Source organism: Camelina sativa, chromosome 8, assembly GCF_030686135.1.
Source record: "Camelina sativa cultivar CO46 ecotype springtype chromosome 8, ASM3068613v1".
In the NCBI taxonomy this organism is placed as follows: domain Eukaryota; kingdom Viridiplantae; phylum Streptophyta; class Magnoliopsida; order Brassicales; family Brassicaceae; genus Camelina; species Camelina sativa.
In genome coordinates, this window is record NC_141887.1 from 27,978,484 (window position 1) to 27,998,308 (window position 19,825).

General features: G+C 33.9%; 3 protein-coding genes and 1 long non-coding RNA gene across 6 annotated transcripts; 1 reads left to right on the top strand and 3 right to left on the bottom strand.

The window, feature by feature from the left end:
* Positions 1-103: 103 nt before the first annotated feature.
* On the bottom strand, positions 104-1,628 carry LOC104708629 (inactive protein RESTRICTED TEV MOVEMENT 2). Its single transcript, XM_010425219.3, has 2 exons — positions 1,302-1,628; positions 104-1,219 (listed from the first exon to the last, which is right to left on the bottom strand). Exons 1-2 carry the CDS (start codon positions 1,417-1,419, stop codon positions 222-224), a joined length of 1,116 nt encoding a protein of 371 aa, XP_010423521.1. The 5' UTR covers positions 1,420-1,628; the 3' UTR covers positions 104-221.
* A 205-nt stretch (positions 1,629-1,833) lies between these two features.
* LOC104708630 (uncharacterized) lies at positions 1,834-6,024 on the bottom strand. 3 transcript variants are annotated; one of them, XR_015563801.1, is made up of 12 exons: positions 5,727-5,986; positions 5,119-5,361; positions 4,598-4,802; positions 4,405-4,495; positions 4,171-4,316; positions 3,846-4,089; positions 3,528-3,632; positions 3,258-3,440; positions 2,977-3,188; positions 2,345-2,837; positions 2,166-2,252; positions 1,834-2,073 (listed from the first exon to the last, which is right to left on the bottom strand). XR_015563801.1 is itself a non-coding variant. In XM_019228963.2 (12 exons), the coding sequence occupies exons 2-12, from the start codon at positions 5,333-5,335 to the stop codon at positions 2,055-2,057; spliced, it is 1,992 nt and encodes a 663-aa protein (XP_019084508.1). In that variant the 5' UTR covers positions 5,336-5,361; positions 5,727-6,024; the 3' UTR covers positions 1,834-2,054. The 3 variants fall into 3 exon arrangements, 1 of the variants encoding a protein (XP_019084508.1); XM_019228963.2 differs by having other exon boundaries at positions 2,977-3,178; positions 5,727-6,024; XR_015563802.1 differs by lacking the exons at positions 2,977-3,188; positions 3,258-3,440.
* A 4,612-nt stretch (positions 6,025-10,636) lies between these two features.
* LOC104708631 (calcium-dependent protein kinase 1) lies at positions 10,637-14,628 on the top strand. Its single transcript, XM_010425223.3, has 7 exons — positions 10,637-12,300; positions 12,419-12,562; positions 12,666-12,818; positions 13,032-13,147; positions 13,305-13,472; positions 13,683-13,907; positions 14,305-14,628. Exons 1-7 carry the CDS (start codon positions 11,388-11,390, stop codon positions 14,416-14,418), a joined length of 1,833 nt encoding a protein of 610 aa, XP_010423525.1. The 5' UTR covers positions 10,637-11,387; the 3' UTR covers positions 14,419-14,628.
* Positions 14,384-16,153, bottom strand: LOC147940551 (uncharacterized). The gene is made up of 5 exons (XR_015563432.1): positions 16,022-16,153; positions 15,835-15,921; positions 15,550-15,603; positions 14,942-15,104; positions 14,384-14,743 (listed from the first exon to the last, which is right to left on the bottom strand). It is a non-coding gene; the product is annotated as an uncharacterized LOC147940551 (long non-coding RNA).
* Between the last annotated feature and the right edge of the window lie 3,672 nt (positions 16,154-19,825).

Below are 19,825 nucleotides of genomic sequence, written 5' to 3' on the forward strand. Positions count from 1 at the left end.
TATTTCATTATGTTTAAATGATACCCCTAAAAAAACATATAATGTTAATTGTCTTAATGGATGTGAAGTTATAAAATTGAAGAAGAATTTTGTGCTTATTACATGTCTTGAATACATGACATCACCAAACTTTATTAGATTTCAGAATATATCACAGTTACAAAGTATATAATATACATTTTTCAGTTCACATATGACACAACTTCTTCTTTTAAGAGATCTCATTCTGGTTTGGTAGAAGATGATGAAGAAGAAGGAGACGACGACGAAGAAGATGAAGAAGAAGGAGATGAAGAGCAAAAGGTATAAGAGACATAAGCTCCAAGAGCAAAGATAACAAGAGCAGCCACTCCTACATTCATCATCAACTTCTTCTCTTCACTTGTTATCTCTTTCCTCCTTATTTTCTCCATTATCCCTTTCCCCATTTTCTTTTCCTTTTCCACCAAGGATCCAAATTTTTCTTCCGCTGATTTCACCACCTCGCCTACTCCTCCTAACCCGGGCTTGAGACCAGACCTAGACTCGGATTTGGGGCTAGACACATGCCCCGATTTTGTATAGACCACTTCTGGAAGCTTCCTCTCTTCTGGCTTTAGTAGTATCTTCTCTTTTCCTCCACTAACATCAACAGACTTTCTCTCATTGATCTTCTTTAGTTTAGCTTCTTCCACAAGCTTCATTTCCTCAAGCTTCTTCTCCTCGAACTTCTTTTGCTCGTATTTCTCTTTTGCTTCAACTTCTTCTTGAAGCTTTCTTGCCTCGGCCATTTCTTTTGCTTTAGCTTCTGCTTGAAGCTTCCTCATTTCAGCCTCCTCCTTTGCTTTAGCTTCTTCTTGCAGCTTCCTAATTAGCCCCTCTTTCTCTTCCAGAAGCTGCTGCTTCTTCTTCCTAGCTTCTTCCTCTTCCTTCTCTTTCCTTTTAGATTCTTCCAACAACCTCTTCTCCTCTAGCCTCGCCACCTTCTCCAGAGCTGCAGCCTCGGTTTTAGAAGCTTCCGGAAGATTAGCCACCTTGGTGATCGTCTCCTTAGGCAAGGTGATGGTGAGGACATTGTTCTTGAAACTCCCATGGATCTTATCTACTAGACAATTCTGTGGAACAGTGAACACCTCGTTGAAACGGCTCCATCTCCGATCAGCCAAAGGACGTTCTCCGGTGACTCTTATCATCTTCGTGGTGTGCACATATGTCACCTTTACTTGCTCCTTTGCAAAACCTTTAAAAAACCAATTCACATCAGAATTAAACCACCATAATTAGTCCAATATATCCCAAAAATATTATCTCTAAATACCAACCTGGAAGATCAATTGTGAGAATTGTGGCTTCAGGTTCATCTTTCCATTCGGATTTGGGGACAAGATCCTCGTACTGAACCCCGAAGCCTGGTCTTTTCTGTTGCTGTCTGGCTGCCATTATATATACTTCTTTTTCTTCCTTTCTTTCTTTCTGATGATCACTTCTGAATTGGCTAATTTGAGCTTTGATAATATTAGTAAGGTGTATTGCTCTGCATATATATAAGTCTTTGGATTTCCGCAATACTTAGCCATTTTCTCTTATGTTATGCAATGGATATTCCTAGTTTTGCGGCTATGTTTTCTGTTCGTCAAAATCTCTTCTTTAGTCTCAGGTCATCATATGTTTCTTCTCTTACAAAGAAAGCATATTGTTCTTGCTTTCTTCACAAGTTTGTTTATGTCTTCTATCCTAATGACGTCACTTCTGAGTATTGATCAGTTGAGATATTTATACCTTCTTCTCTTTTGTTTACCAAGATTACCATTATTTTCCACAACGTAAATTTAATTTATTTTCAAGAATGATGGATTGAAGGAAGCGAACAGTCTGTAGAATTTGAAGAACCTAAATAGAAGAACGTTCCAGTTCAAATATTTCAAGATGTTCCAGGTTGCAATAACTCTGAACATAACATGACAAAGATTCAGGATCTCTTTTGCTAGGCTAGAAGAACAAAACTACGTTACGAAAAATAAAACCTCCAGGATCAGATAACCGAAAGAATTATCTACTCCAAGCTTTTGTAGCTTTTATCTTCTCAGAACTCGGCTTAAGAACAAAAAGAAAGTTAACTCAGACGTGTCAGATTCTACCAGTTTATGAAGAGATATCAAAAACGAAGTTGAGACTGGTGATGATACCTTGGGAAGAGAAATAGACAAATTGTAGCAGATACAAGGACTGTGATTAAGCAAGGCTTTGCGCTAGTAGCAGAACCTGAGGTTGACCTGTTTACAACCAAAATAAGGGGCTAAGAATCAAAATCTTGTGTCAGAGCATACTGAAACGATGGAACAAGAAGCTGTGTGAAGCATTCTACCTAGCAACAATGCTTTCAACAGATTCGGTTTCAAGACCAGACCCATAAGCAAAGAGTGGGTCATAATGTGAATCTCCATAGCTCATAGGCAACTGCTCTGTGTTTCTGAACCATGTAACAGGAAGTTTTCCACTGAAGCCATGGTCCCCAAAAAGAGCATCAGTTATACCTTGTCCTTCTGTTCCTGGTAGCCACGCTGCAACCAATGCCTCAATGGAGGCAATATAAGGTTCCATCACAAGCGGTCTGCCTGAAATAACCACAACCACACACTTGACAGCCTGACAAGTGGAGCTAATAATCGCTGGACCTGGTTCCAGCATAGTTAGCTTGTCGCTATCTCCAGCTGTCTCTGCATATGTAGGTTCACCAACAGCAACGATTGCATAAGCAAAGTTGTTCGATTTGATGAATTCAGCATCTGGATCTTCGCGGAAGACAACTTCAGTGCTTTGATCAACAGCTGATTTTACAGCGCCAAGAAGTGTAGTCCCTGAACATAAAAAGACATATTAGTTGCTGAAATGTTTATCAACTATGTCTTTCATCAAAGCTATTTGTTTCACAGCATAAACAGTCACAGACATGATGATAGCAATTGTATAATCTGCAATAAGAGTTGCACAACGTACCCCTCGTGTTCTTGTTACCGCTAAATCCTTGCCATGTCATGGTCCAACCACCACACTGATAACCCAAATTATTAGCGTGAGTGCCAGCGACTAGGATCTTCGAAGTCTTTCTGGGAAGTGGGAGCATAGGATTGGTTTTGTTCCCGTTTTTCAGCAGCACAAGGGATTTCCTAACAGCCTCCCTTGCCAAGTCTCTGTGTGCCTATTAGAAACTGAAAAGATTCCATCAAGATTGGAAGTACTTGCAAGAGATTCTAGCTCTGGATTATTAGGCAACTGACCTGGCTTCCTAGTTCATTGGAAAAGCTGTAATCAGCCAAAGGGTTCTCAAAAAGACCCATGGTGAACTTGACAAGCAGGATTCTTCTGACAGCATCATCAATCCGGGTGACAGGAATTACTTTGTTCTTCACCAAGGACGTAAGATCATTGACAAACTCGGTAAAGTTGAAGGGGACCATGACCTGCATATTATTTCGTTAGCTAACACAGACATAAGTAACATCTTCCTATCTAAGTCCTGGAATGTCTGTGAAGTTTGAAACACAAACCATATCAATGCCAGCTTGAATTGCAGCTCGGACGGAAGCTGTGTAGTTCGTATGCGGTGGTGAGGAAATCTTATCAACACCTTGCCAATCCGAAATAACAAAACCCTGCACATATCATAGAAATGATAAGTTGGAATTAGAACTCATAATCAACTCCTTCATATAAGAATTCACATACGCTCCATAAAAAGTTCTATTCACGGCTCTACAAAATACATGGAGAAAGAGCCTTATTCATTCAGAAAGACTACTGCCAGAACACAGAGCATGTGCATTAAAGTTGTAATTGACATCTATTGAGGTAAATAGTAGGCAGACCTTAAACTTAAGGGTACCCTTAAGATACCCTGTGATAAGCTCAGTATTTGCATGCATCTTTTCACCATTCCAGCTCGAATATGAAACCATGACTGTGGAAACACCTTTGTATATTGCATCAGCATAAGCAGGCATGTGAACGCTAAGAAGACCATGTAAATCAGTCACCGTGTTGTTCTCATTTACTCCTCGGGTTGTCCCACCATCTCCCACGTAATGCTTGGCACATGCTGCAACTTTATCCCTGAAAACAATAACACGCATAAAAGGAAGAACATACTTACGTAAGGCTCATATAACACAACCAAATTATCAAAAGCCTTACCTGCCACCAACAAATGGAATGCCATGCTTATAGTTGGCAGGAGGCTCTCCTTGTAAACCAAGTATGACATCTGTCATGTCTTCCACAACTTTGTGATCCTCGCTGTAGCTCTCATAACACCTACCCCATCTTGGATCTCTACAAACCTAAAGCAAAGAGAAACAACTTTAACAAATGTCCAAAGTACCAAAGATATGAAGAGAACTTATAGGATCAAGAATACAGAAACTTTACTGCAATGCAAGGAGCAAATGTGTATGGAATTCCAGTGGCTCTGACTTCGACTGCAGTAGCTGCTCCAATCCTCTTAACCAGATCAGGATCCCTGTGAAACTCAAATCTATCAGCAGAAGAAATATAGATAGCGTTCGTAAAATCCGAGACGGGAAACATGCAAAACCAAATAAACGTTTTAGCTAAAACTTGCCTGGTGGCTCCAAGACCAACATTGTGAGGGAAGATAGTAGCGTTGTAGACATTGTTATGCCCGTGAACGGCATCAATGCCATATATCATAGGAATCCCCAAACGACTCACTAAAGCTCCTTTCTGATACTCATTGATCATATCAACCCAATTCTGAGCGGTTGCCTCAGGAAGTGGAGCACTCTCACCACCACTCAATACACTGCCTGCACATAACAAAACAAAGAAACATCTTTTATTTTCAAGTTTCACAAATCCAAACACTCGATACCAAGAAAAATTACTCAGCTTATCTAGTTCTAATGATAACAAGATGGTGAGAGACTGAGCTACTGAAAGTAAGCCTAAAGTTGAGTGAAACCCTCAATTCAACTAAAAATTCTGAACAATAACAGTTGGACCGACTGATTTACAAAAGAAACCATTCAATATCCCCAAAATGAGAGAAATTGGAGAACCAACAAAATTAACCAACCAACCAAGTAAATAAGAAATTGCAAGAAAGATTAGTTATTTGCATACCGATGAAGTAATCTCTCATGATGTTAACAGTGGCAACCTTTCTATCAATCTGCACCATCTGACCAATCTTCTCTTCCAAAGTCATTCTACCAAACAAATCCTCAACTCGATCTGAAACGGTCTGTTTGGGGTCCTTGTACAACACATAGTCTCCATCCCCATTACAAGAAACCCACACACACATCCATAGAAGAATCGCTACGAAAACTCTGCTCATCTTGGTTAAACAGGGGGGGGGCAATTCTGGAAATACAAAAGACAGAAACTCAAGATAAGAAAGAGTTCTCACTTCTCACTTGTCAGCTTAGAAATATCTAAAACAAAAACAAAAATCCCTCAAATTGCTGATACTTTAAGGTTCTAAGCATCCGAACAAGAAACAAAAGAAAAAGAAAAAAAAAAGCAACCTTTTTTCATCAGTGATAAAAAGAGAGAAGAAAAAAAGCGAAAAAAACAAACTTTATTGAGATTTACTGTATTAAGTTTTCAACAAAGATGAAGAAACCCACGATTCGGTATCGAATCTTTTCCCATGGAATTAGAAAGACTTATACATTGAAGGAGGAAAACGCAAGATCCCAAAGTAGAGAAAGAAAGAAAGAACTTACAGTAGAGAGAGAGAGAGTTAGGCAGAGGAGCAACAACAACACTAGATAATATCTCTGCTTCTTCTTCTTGTTCGATGAGATTTTATTAGAAACAATATTAATAAGAGAATTAAAAAAGAGTAGTTAATAAACGCTTTTAAGCAGAGATATAAAGAGAGAGAGAGAGAGAGAGAGTGTAAAAGTAAAAGACGTTGATGTTGTTGTTTTTTTCTTGGGAACGTGGGGTTGGCTCACGTTTTTCCACAAAAACATCTGTACCCCCCAGCCCCAGAGTATACTCTGCTATTAGCATAACGACGAACAAAGCGTCGTCGTTTCGTCTTTTTTAAAGTTTTCTTTTCTTTTTTTTTCCTTCTTTCATATATTTCCTTTTTAAGTTTAATAAAATTATATCCTTTTTCTTAAATTACTGAAAATATCGTACTTGCTTTTTAACCGACCTTAGACCCGTGTCACTAGGGCGGGAGAATCAGATTCCTCGACTCTAATCTCACGCTAAACCGGAGTTGATGATACTCCGCCCTCCGGCCGCCCCGCTACTGTGTAATCCCCCGCCGTTAAAAAGAAAAAGACTTTACTTTTTCCTCTACGATGATTATTATGTCGAAAAGTCTCCATCTTTGGTTTCGTGGGTGGAGGATCCTGATGACGGGGGATACGATACATTTGCCTTGAGGTTAGGGATTTTGAGTGCTTGTGAATCGTTCAATTGGGGAAGACAGGAGAGATGAGTTTAGAGCACCCGTAACCTTTGAAATTTCAGTTTTTTTAATCAAAAAAAGCACTCAAATTTCAGACTTTAGTTCTTTCAAGTTAATGAATCAGAGTTAGTGAAACAAAGACGTTCTGTAAGCTGTGATTCTGATTTCTGTGCTAACAGCATTAGGAGGTAATTATTTTCTGACGAGCTTAACAGATTCCAATTGTGTGCATTGCTGCTGACTTTTCCTGGCTTCTATTGTCGAAGGTTAAGGCACATATATATATATGTTCAGTTATGGGAAAGAATGTCTCAGGAAAGATCACTTTTCTGATGGCAGTTGACATTGACTTGTAGATTATGGTAAAGATTGAGCCAATTGACGTGTCTTATTCCATTAGTCCTTTTTTTTGGTCAGCCTGCATTAGACGTGTAGAATGTTTTTTACTTATGGTTGTGCACGGAACAGAAAACTTGGTCAGCCAGAGCCAATTAGTCCTTTTTTCTTTTTTGACAGCCTGCATGAGTCAATTAGACGTGTAGAATGTTTCTTACTTGTGGTTGTGCATCCGTTTATCAGGGGGCTCTTGCCAAAATGTCTAGTGGCCCATATCTTATATCTGATGATCGAATTGTACTTACGCTTGCCTAACTACTGTCAAAGCTTGAACTCGTTTTATATGAAGACTGATTTTCTCAACAGGAAAGTCAATGAAGGATTTAGTGGTTGCAAAAAAAAAAAGGGACTCTTCAGTTAGCCAGTATATTGATAGTCAAGAATAGGAATCACTCACTGTTCCTCATAGCAATTTATGGAAACAGTTGTTTCCTCCTGATAGTAATAGATGGACAAAAAAAATCAATCAAGGAAGGAACAAGTACGGAAAAAGTTTGAGAATCTCTGTAATAAAGATCATCTATTCTTGCAGGTCCTTGGACCAAGGACCAGGGGTGGCTATACTGGTCGAAATTGATCTAGTGTTGGATTAGCCGGAGGCCGTGAACACTCATGATAACTCTGTTCTAATGATAATCCACTATCAGCACTACATCAAACCAAGTCTCATACTGATTATCATAATGTTTAGAACATGAAACTCGTCTCCACCACAATTTGGTTGCAGGTAGGTTTTTAGTTCTACAATAAAAGCTGTGGTCAGCTTTTTCAATTAGGGATAAAACATCAGTACGACGACAAGAATCTGTAGATCAACGTGATTTGTTAATAAGCTATTAAACATGTGGATGTTTTTTTTATTTGGTTGTCTGCTCTTTTACTCTCTAATGTGGGTTTTGTTTGCATAATTTTTTACTTGCGGGTTTTATCTTTAAAAAATAATAAATGATGGGGTACGTTTAAAAAGAACTCAGACAAAGGAAAACAAATTTATGGTAATTTCACTTTTAATACTACTACTAATGATGGGGTCAGTTTAATACTACTACTAAGACTCAGACTCCCCCCCCTCCCCCGCGATATCACGGAAGAGTATTTTAGAAGAAAAAAAAATTAAATTTAAAATTTAAAACTATACATTATGAAATTATTTGAATGTAATAGAACAGTTTGAATACATAAACTATTACTAAAAACACAATCATCAAAATGAAAACTTATAATAAAAAATATTATGTAGAATAAACGCAACTTTGCAAAACATATTGTTTAAAGTATTATAAATATAAAATATTTTTATGAAGAATTATGGTAAAGAGCTACAACTAAAAAAATCATTATGACGAAGTGATCTTTACTGAGAATATTGAAGTAATGGTTATAATGAGTAATGTAATTTTCTATTAAATACCTATAATTAAAAATATATTTAATAATGAGTGAAACAGTATTAATGGAAAATTAAAATTAAAATACACAACTCTTAAGAACAAAATAAAATAAATTTTAAATATTAAAATAGTTTTTAACAAAAAGTTATGATAAATAGACACAACTGTAAATTTTATATTAAGTTTTATTAAATTTTTATATTACTATAATCATTTCTAAAATTTTAGTTAAATTATAGAATAACATTTAATATTAGATATTAATATTCAAATTATTTAGATTTAAAATAAAATTAAAAATTTGTTTCAACAACAATGATTTGTTAGTTATTGATGAAGAGACAAATATATAGAGAGTTCAAAATATATATGACTATTTAAATAGAGACACTTATTAGAACGAAAAGTTGTGATGAAAAAATATGAATAAAATACAGTGAAAAGACACAACTCTACAATGAAGAAATACAATTGTTTGAGTTTTTAAAAAAGAACAAATAAAACCAATTTTTAACAAAAAAGTACTACGAAAAGTCTCAATTGTTGTTCTTATTTATTCAGATTGTTATTATTATTTTTAGATATTAAAATATTTTTTAATGGAAAGTTAAGATAAATAGACACAACTATAAATTCAATATTAAGTTGTATAAAATTTTTCTATTGCTATAATCATTTCTAAAATTTTAGTTAGATTATAGAATATATTCAATTATCTAGACTCAACATAAAATGGAAAATTTGTGTCAACGAACTTGTTAGTTAGTGATGATGAGACAAATATAAAGAGAGTTCAAAAAGCATGACTATTTAAATAGACGCACCTATTAAAACGAAAAGTTGTGACGAAAAAATATAAATAAAATATAGTGAAAAAACACAACTCTACAATGAACAGATACAACCGTTTGAATTTAAAAAAAAACAAATAAAAACATTTCCTTAACGAAAAGGTACTACAAAAAATTGCAATTGTTGTGTGTGCACTTGATTATACCTACAAACTCATATAAACTGCTTTTAAATAGAAGACATCTTTATTACCATATTCAAAAGTCAAATCCAAAAGCTTATTATATAATCCATTTAACTCTTGGAAAAAGACTCTAGGTATAAAATTAACTAAAAGCTGTAAATTAGATTCATCTTCCAAAAATCTTTTGTTAAATCAATAATTGGAGGAATCTCTTTACTTTTAAAAGAATGAATGCTAGAGAATAATTTAGAGAGCTGTAAAAACCGTTGAGATTGAAATTTTATATTATTTGGTGTCATGGCAAAAAAAATGAAAACAATTCAAACAGACAAATATATATAGATTTCAAAAGATACAAATATTTAAATAGACACAACTCTACAATGAACAGTTGCAACTTTACAAAAAAACCGTTACAATGAACAATCGCAATTTTGTGTAAAACACACAATTTAAATTTTCTACAGATTTTTTTGGAAAATTATCCAGAAAGTACGATTGAAAAAACACAATTTTGGTGGCATTTATTCGGATTGCTATTATATATAGGTATTTTCATTAATTTTTTATATAAAATTAACTAAAAGTTTTAAATTAAATTCATCATTTCAAAAATCTTTTATTAAATCAAGAGTTTGAGAAATTTCTTACTTTTAAAAGAATAAAGCTAAAGAATAATCTAGAGATCTGTAAAAACCGTTGAGATTGAAATTTTATATTATTTTGTGTCATGGCAAAAAAAAAATAAAAACAGTTCAAACAGACAAATATATAGATTTCAAAAGATACGAATATTCGAATAGACACAGCTCTACAATGAGCAGTTGCAATTTTACAAAAAAACCGTTACAATGAACAATCGCAACTTTTTGTTAAACACATAATTTAAATATTCTACAGATTTTTTGGAAGATTATCCAAAAGGTACAATTGAAAAACACAATCTTTGGTGGCATTTATTCGGATTGTTACCGTATTGAAAAGTCAAATCTAAAAACTCACTATGTAATCCATGTAACTCTTGGAAAAACACTCTAGGTATTTTCATTAAATTTTTATATTTAAAATTAACTAAAAGATGTAAATTAGATTCATCATTCCAAAAATCTTTTGTTAAATCAAGAATTAGAGGAATTTCTTGACTTTTAAAAGAATGAATGCTAGAAAATAATTTAGAAAAATATATAAACCGTTGAAATTGAAATTTTAGTTGATATTGTGTCATAGAAAAAAAAATGAAAACAGTTCAAACAGACAAATATATATAGATTTCAAAAGATACGACTGTTTCAATCAACACAACTTTACAGTGAACAGTTGTAACTTTTCATAAATAAACGTTTCAATAACCGTTTAAATAACTTTTCATGACTTTTTTGAAAAAATTTGATCGTATTTATTTGAATTGTTATTATTATATAGATTAAAAAAAAACTCTGGCCCGACGTCTGGGTTGCCAAGATTGAAAAGGGTGGACTTTGCAAAAAAACAAAAGACAAAAATTTAATCAAAACGAGTTTAAGACAAATCGCAGCGCAAAACTCGGCGGCGATAGATAGATAGAGAGAGAGAGAGATAATCAAAACAAAAAGAACGCGTTTTCAAACTGCTTCATCCATCGTCTTCTTCTTCTGCTTCATCCATCGTCTTCTTCTTCTATACAGCCTTGACTCTCTCATTAAATTATCAAATGTCCCTACGGTTTATGCAACTGTAGTGCTATTAAACAACTATCCCTTTATTATTTTCCCACCCAACCCCCTCCCCCAATTTATTTTTCATTCTTTCTCTATTACTCTTCAGATCTCTCTCTCTCTCTCTCTGTCTCTGTCTAGGCGTGTTTTCTCTACTCTCTCTGTGTTTTGTTTGCTTCGGTTCCTTGCATCCTTCTCTTTTCTGGGTTCGTTTCAAGTCAGGATTTTTCCGATACCCTTTTCAGCTTTCTTGCTATATTTTGTCTCTGTATTATAAAGAGCCCTCTGCTGTTTCCTTGGTCGGTATTGACCCAAGTAAGGTTCAGTTGTGTAAGAATATTGAATGCATTTGTTTGATGTCTGATGGTGTTCAAGAACTAAAAAGTATGATAGGAAGGATTTGACTTTAGGGATGAGATTAGATTGTTTTTACACGGTGTTGTGATCAAATCTTGATGCTATATTTGGTGAAAGAGATTTAAGAGAAGCTTTGGGGTATTTGGATGGGTAATACTTGTGTTGGACCAAGCAGGAATGGCTTCTTGCAATCTGTTTCAGCTGCAATGTGGCGGCCAAGAGATGGAGATGATTCGGCTTCCGTGAGCAATGAAGATATTTCAAGTAGACCTGTTTCAGGAGAGCTTCGATCTCCATTATCTGATGATGTCCAGAATAAACCTCCTGAACAGGTCACAATGCCCAAGCCAGGGGCTAACATCGAGACCAAGGACAGAGAGATTCGACTTGAAGCCAAGCCTGAAGTGCAAGAGGAGACAAAACCTGAGTCAAAACCAGAGACCAAACCGGAGACCAAGCCGGAGACTAAGCCGGAGGCAAAACCTGATCCTCCAGCTAAACCTAAGAAGCCTAAACACATGAAAAGAGTGTCAAGTGCAGGTCTTAGGACTGAGTCAGTGTTGCAGAGGAAAACTGAAAACTTTAAGGAATTCTATTCCTTGGGAAGGAAACTTGGACAAGGGCAGTTTGGGACGACTTTTTTATGTGTGGAGAAGACTACAGGGAAGGAGTTTGCGTGCAAGTCAATTGCTAAGAGGAAGCTTTTGACTGATGAAGACGTTGAGGATGTGAGAAGGGAAATTCAGATAATGCATCACTTGGCTGGTCACCCAAATGTCATATCCATTAAAGGAGCTTATGAGGATATTGTGGCGGTGCACCTTGTGATGGAGTGTTGTGCAGGTGGCGAGCTTTTTGACAGGATCATTCAACGCGGTCACTACACAGAGAGGAAAGCGGCTGAGCTCACTAGAACCATTGTTGGTGTTGTAGAGGCTTGCCATTCTCTTGGTGTTATGCATCGAGACCTCAAGCCCGAGAATTTTCTTTTTGTCAGTAAACATGAAGATTCTCTCTTGAAGACGATTGATTTTGGACTCTCAATGTTCTTTAAGCCAGGTATGCTTTCAATATTACGCATCTTAAACCTTTCAGTTTCTAGATTTGGTCACTTAACTTGAATGACATGATTCATGTTGGTCAATGGTTTTTTAAATCAATTCCTTCCTCTTTGCAGACGATATTTTTACAGATGTTGTTGGTAGCCCATATTATGTTGCTCCGGAAGTTCTTCGAAAGCGTTATGGTCCTGAAGCTGATGTCTGGAGTGCTGGAGTGATTGTGTACATTTTATTGAGTGGAGTTCCCCCATTCTGGGCTGGTAAGGATTGTGTATATCATATTTAGATAAGAGATTTTTCACCTGTCCTAATTAGGCTCTGAACAAAATCTTTGTTCTTTTTTTTTGTTTTTTGAACATTCAGAAACCGAACAAGGTATCTTCGAACAGGTCCTCCACGGTGATCTTGACTTTTCGTCAGATCCCTGGCCGAGCATATCTGAAAGTGCAAAAGACTTAGTGAGGAAAATGCTTGTCAGAGATCCCAAGAAAAGGTTAACTGCCCACCAAGTATTATGTAAGTGATTTTGATCTGAAACCTTCCTCTTTCGGTTAGAGCGTTACGATTCTCTTTCTATTAGTTCCATTGAGCATAGATTTCAATGGTCCTACATGAATTATAAGTGTCCTGTCTCACAGCTATTTTAGTAGTGAAGTTTCCAAATACATTGTCATGTAGAGTTCATTTGTGCCACTGTCCTATTTCTTATGAAGTTGTGCTTCCTCTCAGGTCATCCATGGGTACAAGTCGATGGTGTGGCTCCAGACAAACCTCTGGATTCTGCTGTTCTGAGCCGTATGAAGCAATTTTCTGCGATGAACAAGTTCAAGAAAATGGCTCTTAGGGTAAGCGGTTTTTCAATGCTAATCAAAATTAAAACCATATGGAGAACAAGTTACTGTGATAAACATAAGATAGTTGCTTGTTACCTTCTCTTCTTCTTGTTATGTGGAAAGAAAGAGACGATGCAGATTAAGTTTCTCTCTTTATGCCTTCTTGTAGGTCATTGCTGAGAGCTTATCTGAAGAAGAAATAGCTGGCTTGAAAGAAATGTTTAATATGATAGATGCGGACAAGAGTGGTCAGATAACTTTTGAAGAACTGAAAGCAGGACTTAAACGAGTAGGGGCAAACCTCAATGAGTCTGAAATTCTTGACTTGATGCAAGCTGTAAGTTTTAACCCCCTTGCTATTTTGTTATTTGAAAATGAAGGTCCCTAATCCCTATATACCTGCAAATCCAGTGTTTTCCCTAACTATAATTATGAAATGGGCTTGTTATAATCCAAAATACTCTGCTGGTTCTGGTTATATACTTCTGTGTTTTTGCTAGGATTTTCATTTAATCTGGTATCTCTCTCTCATGTGTATTTAATATAGGCTGATGTGGACAACAGTGGAACAATAGACTACAAAGAGTTCATAGCTGCAACATTGCATCTAAACAAAATAGAGAGAGAGGATCATTTGTTTGCAGCCTTTACATACTTTGACAAAGATGGGAGTGGCTATATCACCCCAGATGAGCTTCAACAAGCTTGTGAGGAGTTTGGTGTTGAGGATGTCCGCATAGAAGAACTGATGCGCGACGTTGATCAAGACAATGTAAGCTCCTTTACACCTTTATCATCTTATCCTAATTTTCAAATGACTTGAATACTTCTCAACAATCATCAGATTGAATGGATTATAGATCATTTCGCTCATAGGAATCTCACGTATATGATCCTCTTCAATCCTTGCATTGTTGAAAGTAGTGAGAATTACACTATCCTTTTAGAGATATTCTCTCTGAAAGACTCGGCTGATTGAGTATGATTCTTGTTAAACGTAGGGGAATAGTAGAAACTCTCGTTCCTGAGAAACAGTAAACCAATGTGTTGTAATTAATGTTGAAATCGGTTTTGGATTAATATATTGGAACCTCTGAGAAATTCTTCAACAACTTATGAAACTCTTGTTGAGTGTTGATAATTTTGAACAACTGAATTGTTGTTTGCAGGACGGGAGAATAGACTACAACGAGTTTGTGGCGATGATGCAGAAAGGAAGCATTACAGGAGGTCCTGTGAAGATGGGTCTAGAGAAAAGCTTTAGCATTGCTCTAAAACTCTAATTCCAGTCTATTCAAATTACAAAACTAGAGCCCAAGTCAAGAGTTTCTGATAATATATGATGATTGTGTTGAAGACAAAATGCACAGCCAAGATTCTCTTTTGCCCTCTTTTGGATTCTCAATCTTTTGGATGAGGTTTTTGTCTTAGACTTGTTTTGGAAACTTCGTTGTAATGTGTACTTCTTGAGCATATATAGGCTTCTTCTAACATTCGAGCAGAGTGATCTAGTTTCACAATGACTCAGGGATTAAAACAAGTCTAACGATACTCTCTACGATGGACATCTTGGTGATTGCAATGACCCGAAACACAAATAGTTATGATCTGAAAGCAACACAAAGAGAATAATCAGAAGCAGGCATATCTTCTTGAAGTGTATATCCCGATGCGTGTTGGCTTAGGAACAACGTCATACAATGTCACCATTGTGATTAGTTATAACATTGTGAGTTTGCATTCCTCCACTGAGAGGACATATTTTTTCGAATAATCAAAAAATAGGTCGGTGGAGAAAATACTCACCAATACGGTATTCAGCAACTATGATGAATTGCTATACCCGTGTATGGATTGGCTTTAGGACGTGTATCCGAATGATATTGTTTACCTTTTCCATCTTAGTGCGATTCCATATGTAACATCCGTTTGTTTTTGAAAGTTTGAGCTTATGTTGATACACTCTCGTCTATATAAACAAACAATGCTGATTTTGTTAGATGAAGAACAGATAACAAAAAAAATGTTACCGAAGTCCGAGATATCAGAATTCGCCGTCGTTAATGACACTTTTCTCATTGTGTTGTTAGTCTTAATAGTGGTCATCGTGATGTCATTGATCGCTCATGCCATGAACTGGTGTAAAGAACGCCGCCGCGCAATGTGAGTCCACCCGGTTTCTGCAGATGCCCTCCAGTTGGCTGATCAGTGAACGTCCCTTCTCAGAGTACTATCCTTGTAGAGTCGTAGTTTCTTACTTTGTCTGAACATATCTAATATCCTAGTTTCTTTACTCTGTTTCTCTAACTTTGTTCGAACTTGTCTATATATCCTAGTTTCTCTTACTTTCAGTCTTTCTCCTACTGTCGTTAAAAAACGTGATAAACACTTTATAGCTGTACTGTTATATGTACCTTCCAAAATCCAAAACTCCATGTGCGTCCGTCACCAAATAATGTTGGATTCACCTATCAGTCAAAATTAGTGTATTTTATTTCTTAAAATCAAAATTTTCTTCTTTAAAAAGTCAAATTAAAAAAAAACACTTATATGAAATTTACCATCCAACCAGTTTGGATCAAATTAACTTTATTGTTAACTTTACTGCCTACATATAAGTTTGCACATGAAGAGTGATCTCCACTAATATTCAAACTATGTAAACTAATCCAAGAAAAGGTAGTTTGATAGATGAATACCTGAATTTTATGGTTTTGTAGTAGTGGATGACTTAACGAAGGTTGTTTGTATATATCCACACAATCATAGATTATGTTCTCATTTAACTATGAAAAATATTTTTGAAATCAATATCATAAGTTAATCTACGAAATATTAGTTTGAGAACGGGATGCTTATAGATATATAAATTTTCTTTCAAATTACCTTTACGGATATTAAATCTCTTACGGTTTCTTTAGATTGAACTACAAGACCTATGAATATGAATGGTACGAGTTTGAGAATGAAATCCATGACTATTTTAAAAAAATTCTTATAGTTTTTTTTTGTCAAATCTAATTAACACCCAAATACTTAGGTATTTATAATAGCTAGGGATTTTTGTTCTAGTTATTAGTATTTTATTCTTCTTATTTATTGGTTATATTAATAAATATATAAATAAATCTATATTTCCACTTTATCCATGTAAGTCCTTCAGATTTTTATTTATAAACATGTCCACCCACCTTAAGAAAACAATTTAATGTTTTTCATTCTTTTTCTTTTTTCCAATTTTTCCTCTATTTTACTTTCACATTATTATGTTCAATATATGCATTAAATAAATATTTTATCCCTTTTTATCGATGTACTTGATTAATTTTAAGAAAAAGTGTATACATTAAGAATAAGTTTATTATTTCAATATTGGTCTGCTTTACTTTTTAAAAGCACAGTTTTAATCTACATAGATTTTTCTGGAAGAATTTTTTTCATAGACATAATTAAATGCCTTAATGTGTAAATAAATTGCATTGTTGATAAAACAAATTTGACTATTTGTTTATTGGTCCACTTTACTTTTTATTAAATTAAAAGTAGTCAACTCGAAGAAAAAAACAAGTTTTTTTTATTGGTTATTGGCTTTCAATAAAACCATATAATACATGAAAAATCGACGCACAAAAAAAATATTGGTTACTCGTTTTCCAAAGATATTGTGATCTTAGACTAATAAAATAATAGAAAAATGATACTAATATATGAAAAAAGGAATAAGCAAAAATCTTGTCCAATTTTTGTCAGTCGAGTTCTTCTGCTTTGTCATCGAGAAGGCTTGTGCGGAGATTCAGTGGAAGATAAAGTTAAGAGGCTTGATGCTGAGCTCTGCAAATACAAAAAAAAAGAGATCAAGAGGATTAGAGAAAAGCTTTAGCATTGCTCTTAAACTCTAGTTTCATCAGTTTATCTAAACTACAAAACTACAGGCAAGACAAAGAGAGTTTTCTGACAATATATGATGATGGTTGTGTTGAAGACAAATGCACAGCCAGTATTCTCTTTTTGCCCTCTTTTGGATCTCAATCTTGTGGATGAGGTTTTTTTTGTCTTATACTTAGTTTGTGAAACTTTGTTGTGTTGTGTACTTTGAGCATACATATGTAGTCTTATGTCATTTGGCAACTGAATCTGCATAGCTTTACAAACGTTATTCTTGTCCGTAAAAGTAAATTCGAAGAGTTGAAAAAACACTAATCTAGACATTCCACTAATTACAAACATTACTAGAGAAATAAATTAAGACAATAATTTATTTGTGGTCTGAATTATAATTACTGAATCTTGCTGAAATAATTATAAAGTAATGTACAGATGTCGCTAAATTTGGTCACTGAAAATAATAGCCACCAAACTTTCTAATCTTAAACTCGTATTTATTTGAGATCTTTAAGATAATTTATTATGTGTGGTAAGGACAAACAAAGGATCCAGCTTGTAATTTTAAAGTGATAAGGAATAGCTTATGTTGTCTAGCACCCAACAGTTCACTTTTCATTTTTTGGTCAGATTTCATCAGTTCACTATAAATCATCTTTTCTTCATACTTCAAAGGACAAAACTACTGAGCTGTGTTGTAGTTTTTTTCCATTAGTCGACGAGCTTATCTTATTTGTTGTTTAATATGAATTATTAGCTAGTTTAGTTTAATTTTGTAAACATAAAAACAATTTAGCTAGTTTAATTTAATTATACCTAACTTACTTTATTCAGGAAAATGTAGAAGTGGGTCTCACAATTAAGTTTTTTTTTCTCCAATAATAAAATAATTTAAGGCGTGCGTATGTATGTTGTTGACATCAAAAAGTGCTCATTTTTGGGGGGATACGACTTTTTAATTTATAAATTACAAAAAATTGGTTTTATATAATAAATATTAAATTGTCTATTTCAAAGCTACTGCGTACGTCTCTATCTATCTTTAAATCTCCTAATTCCAGTCCACAAAACGTGATCATGATTAACTGTATCATAAAGTTCTATTTGTGTTTGGTTCTAATTGTTCTAAAGCAAATATGTTGGTTATTGTTTAAAGTAATATGTTTTAAAACTTTCTAAATATTAAAATATTCTTCTTTTTGTACTTTTTATTAAAAAATCATAATATACAATTTATTAGTAACACTTTTAATAAACACATATATATATATATATACATATAAACAAACAATATATACTAATAAAAAGTATAAGCTATAAGCTTCTAAAGGCGTCTACATAAGATTTAAAATCTCCTATTATGATTAGACATGTCATTAATTAATATTTTTTAAAATTTCCAAAAAATTTTATATTAAAAATTATTTTAAACAACCTATCAGGATTTGACATGTCATTCAATAACATTTTTAAAAATTTCCAAATTTTTTTAGAAAAAGTAAAATTTTCAATTTATTGAAATAAAATAACTATGTACAATATCTCATATCGGCTAGAAAATTTTTAGACAATGATTCAGCACCAGTATAAATAAGATTAATATGCTTCCAACAACGAATGAGCAGGAAAGCTTGATTTATCAGGCATCCAAGTTTAAAAGTTTTATTCGGTTTGATCCAGTTTTTTATTTGATTAAACTAAAATTTTAAAAAGTTTCAAAAAAATATATTATAATATTTAAAAAATTTAAAAGTTTAAATATTATAAATATTGAAACTTTTAAAAAATTTTAGCATTTAAAAAGTTTTTAAATATTATAATTTTAAAATATTATAAATATTGAAACTTTTTAAAAGGTTCAAATTTATCTTATTTTTTATTTTTATGAAAAAATAAATGATTTTGTTTTTGGAGTTTGATGGGTTAACAAGTTGTGTGGTACTCTAAAAAAGGTTTTTCAGTGGAAGAATGTGAAGAAGTTGACGAAGAAAAAGAAAAAAAAGAGTATAACGAATAACCAAACGGTAAAAGTAACGATGGCAATTACCATAAAATTTGACAATGAAAATGATAAGAAACAATATGAATAATAAAAAAACATTTAATAAAAAACACGAAAACATAGGTGGTAGCGATCATGATGATAAAATTATTTCGTTTTTTTTGTGGTCAGAGATATAGTTTATGAAATGTGAAGTCATCAGTTTGATTCGTCTCGCCTGGACGTTGAGTTAAATTCATGATTTTTCTATCAGATTTGATTTTATGATACAACTGATTTTTATATTTTAGAAAATTATGTATATGAAATTTAATTATTTTCCTTAATACTAATTTAAACTTTTTTATAAGATAATATTTTATTATCGTTATGATGCATATATAATTTTCATTAAAATATATCAAATAAACCAACGCTTAGCGTAGATTGAAAACTAGTCTATATAAAAAAAAACACAATCGAACCTAAAAACCTCAAATTATTATAGAGTGTACGTGTCTATTAGTTAACTCTTGAGACCGCCAAAGAAGTACACATCACATAAGAAATGATTTATAATTTTATTTTCCATTACAAAAGAAGTAAAAAATCGAAAGAGGATCATGGGAGCATGAGTTAGTGTAGGGACTATTAACTTTAAGGCAATGGCATATGGTTAGGACTTAATAAGCTGAAAATTTTATGAATTAGGACATACCTAACTTTATTTCTTACACTTTAAACACCTAAAAAAGAGTATTATCATCCTTCATGCACATTAAAAATCTTATCTTTCACATGGATTGGACAAAATAATATATTAGCTA

Bases quoted from the DNA above. Each gene is read 5' to 3' on its own strand.
- LOC104708629 (XM_010425219.3), bottom strand. From the start codon at position 1,419: ATGGCAGCCAGACAGCAACAGAAAAGACCAGGCTTCGGGGTTCAGTAC. The intron at 1,220-1,301 runs GTTGGTATTTAG...GGTTTTTTAAAG, and splicing joins TCTCACAATTGATCTTCCAG to GTTTTGCAAAGGAGCAAGTA.
- LOC104708630 (XM_019228963.2), bottom strand. From the start codon at position 5,335: ATGAGCAGAGTTTTCGTAGCGATTCTTCTATGGATGTGTGTGTGGGTT. The intron at 4,803-5,118 runs GTATGCAAATAA...TGTTATGTGCAG, and splicing joins CATGAGAGATTACTTCATCG to GCAGTGTATTGAGTGGTGGT. The intron at 3,179-3,257 runs GTCAGTTGCCTA...AGTTTCTAATAG, and splicing joins CCAATGAACTAGGAAGCCAG to GCACACAGAGACTTGGCAAG.
- LOC104708631 (XM_010425223.3), top strand. From the start codon at position 11,388: ATGGGTAATACTTGTGTTGGACCAAGCAGGAATGGCTTCTTGCAATCT. The intron at 12,819-13,031 runs GTAAGTGATTTT...GCTTCCTCTCAG, and splicing joins AACTGCCCACCAAGTATTAT to GTCATCCATGGGTACAAGTC. The intron at 13,148-13,304 runs GTAAGCGGTTTT...GCCTTCTTGTAG, and splicing joins TCAAGAAAATGGCTCTTAGG to GTCATTGCTGAGAGCTTATC.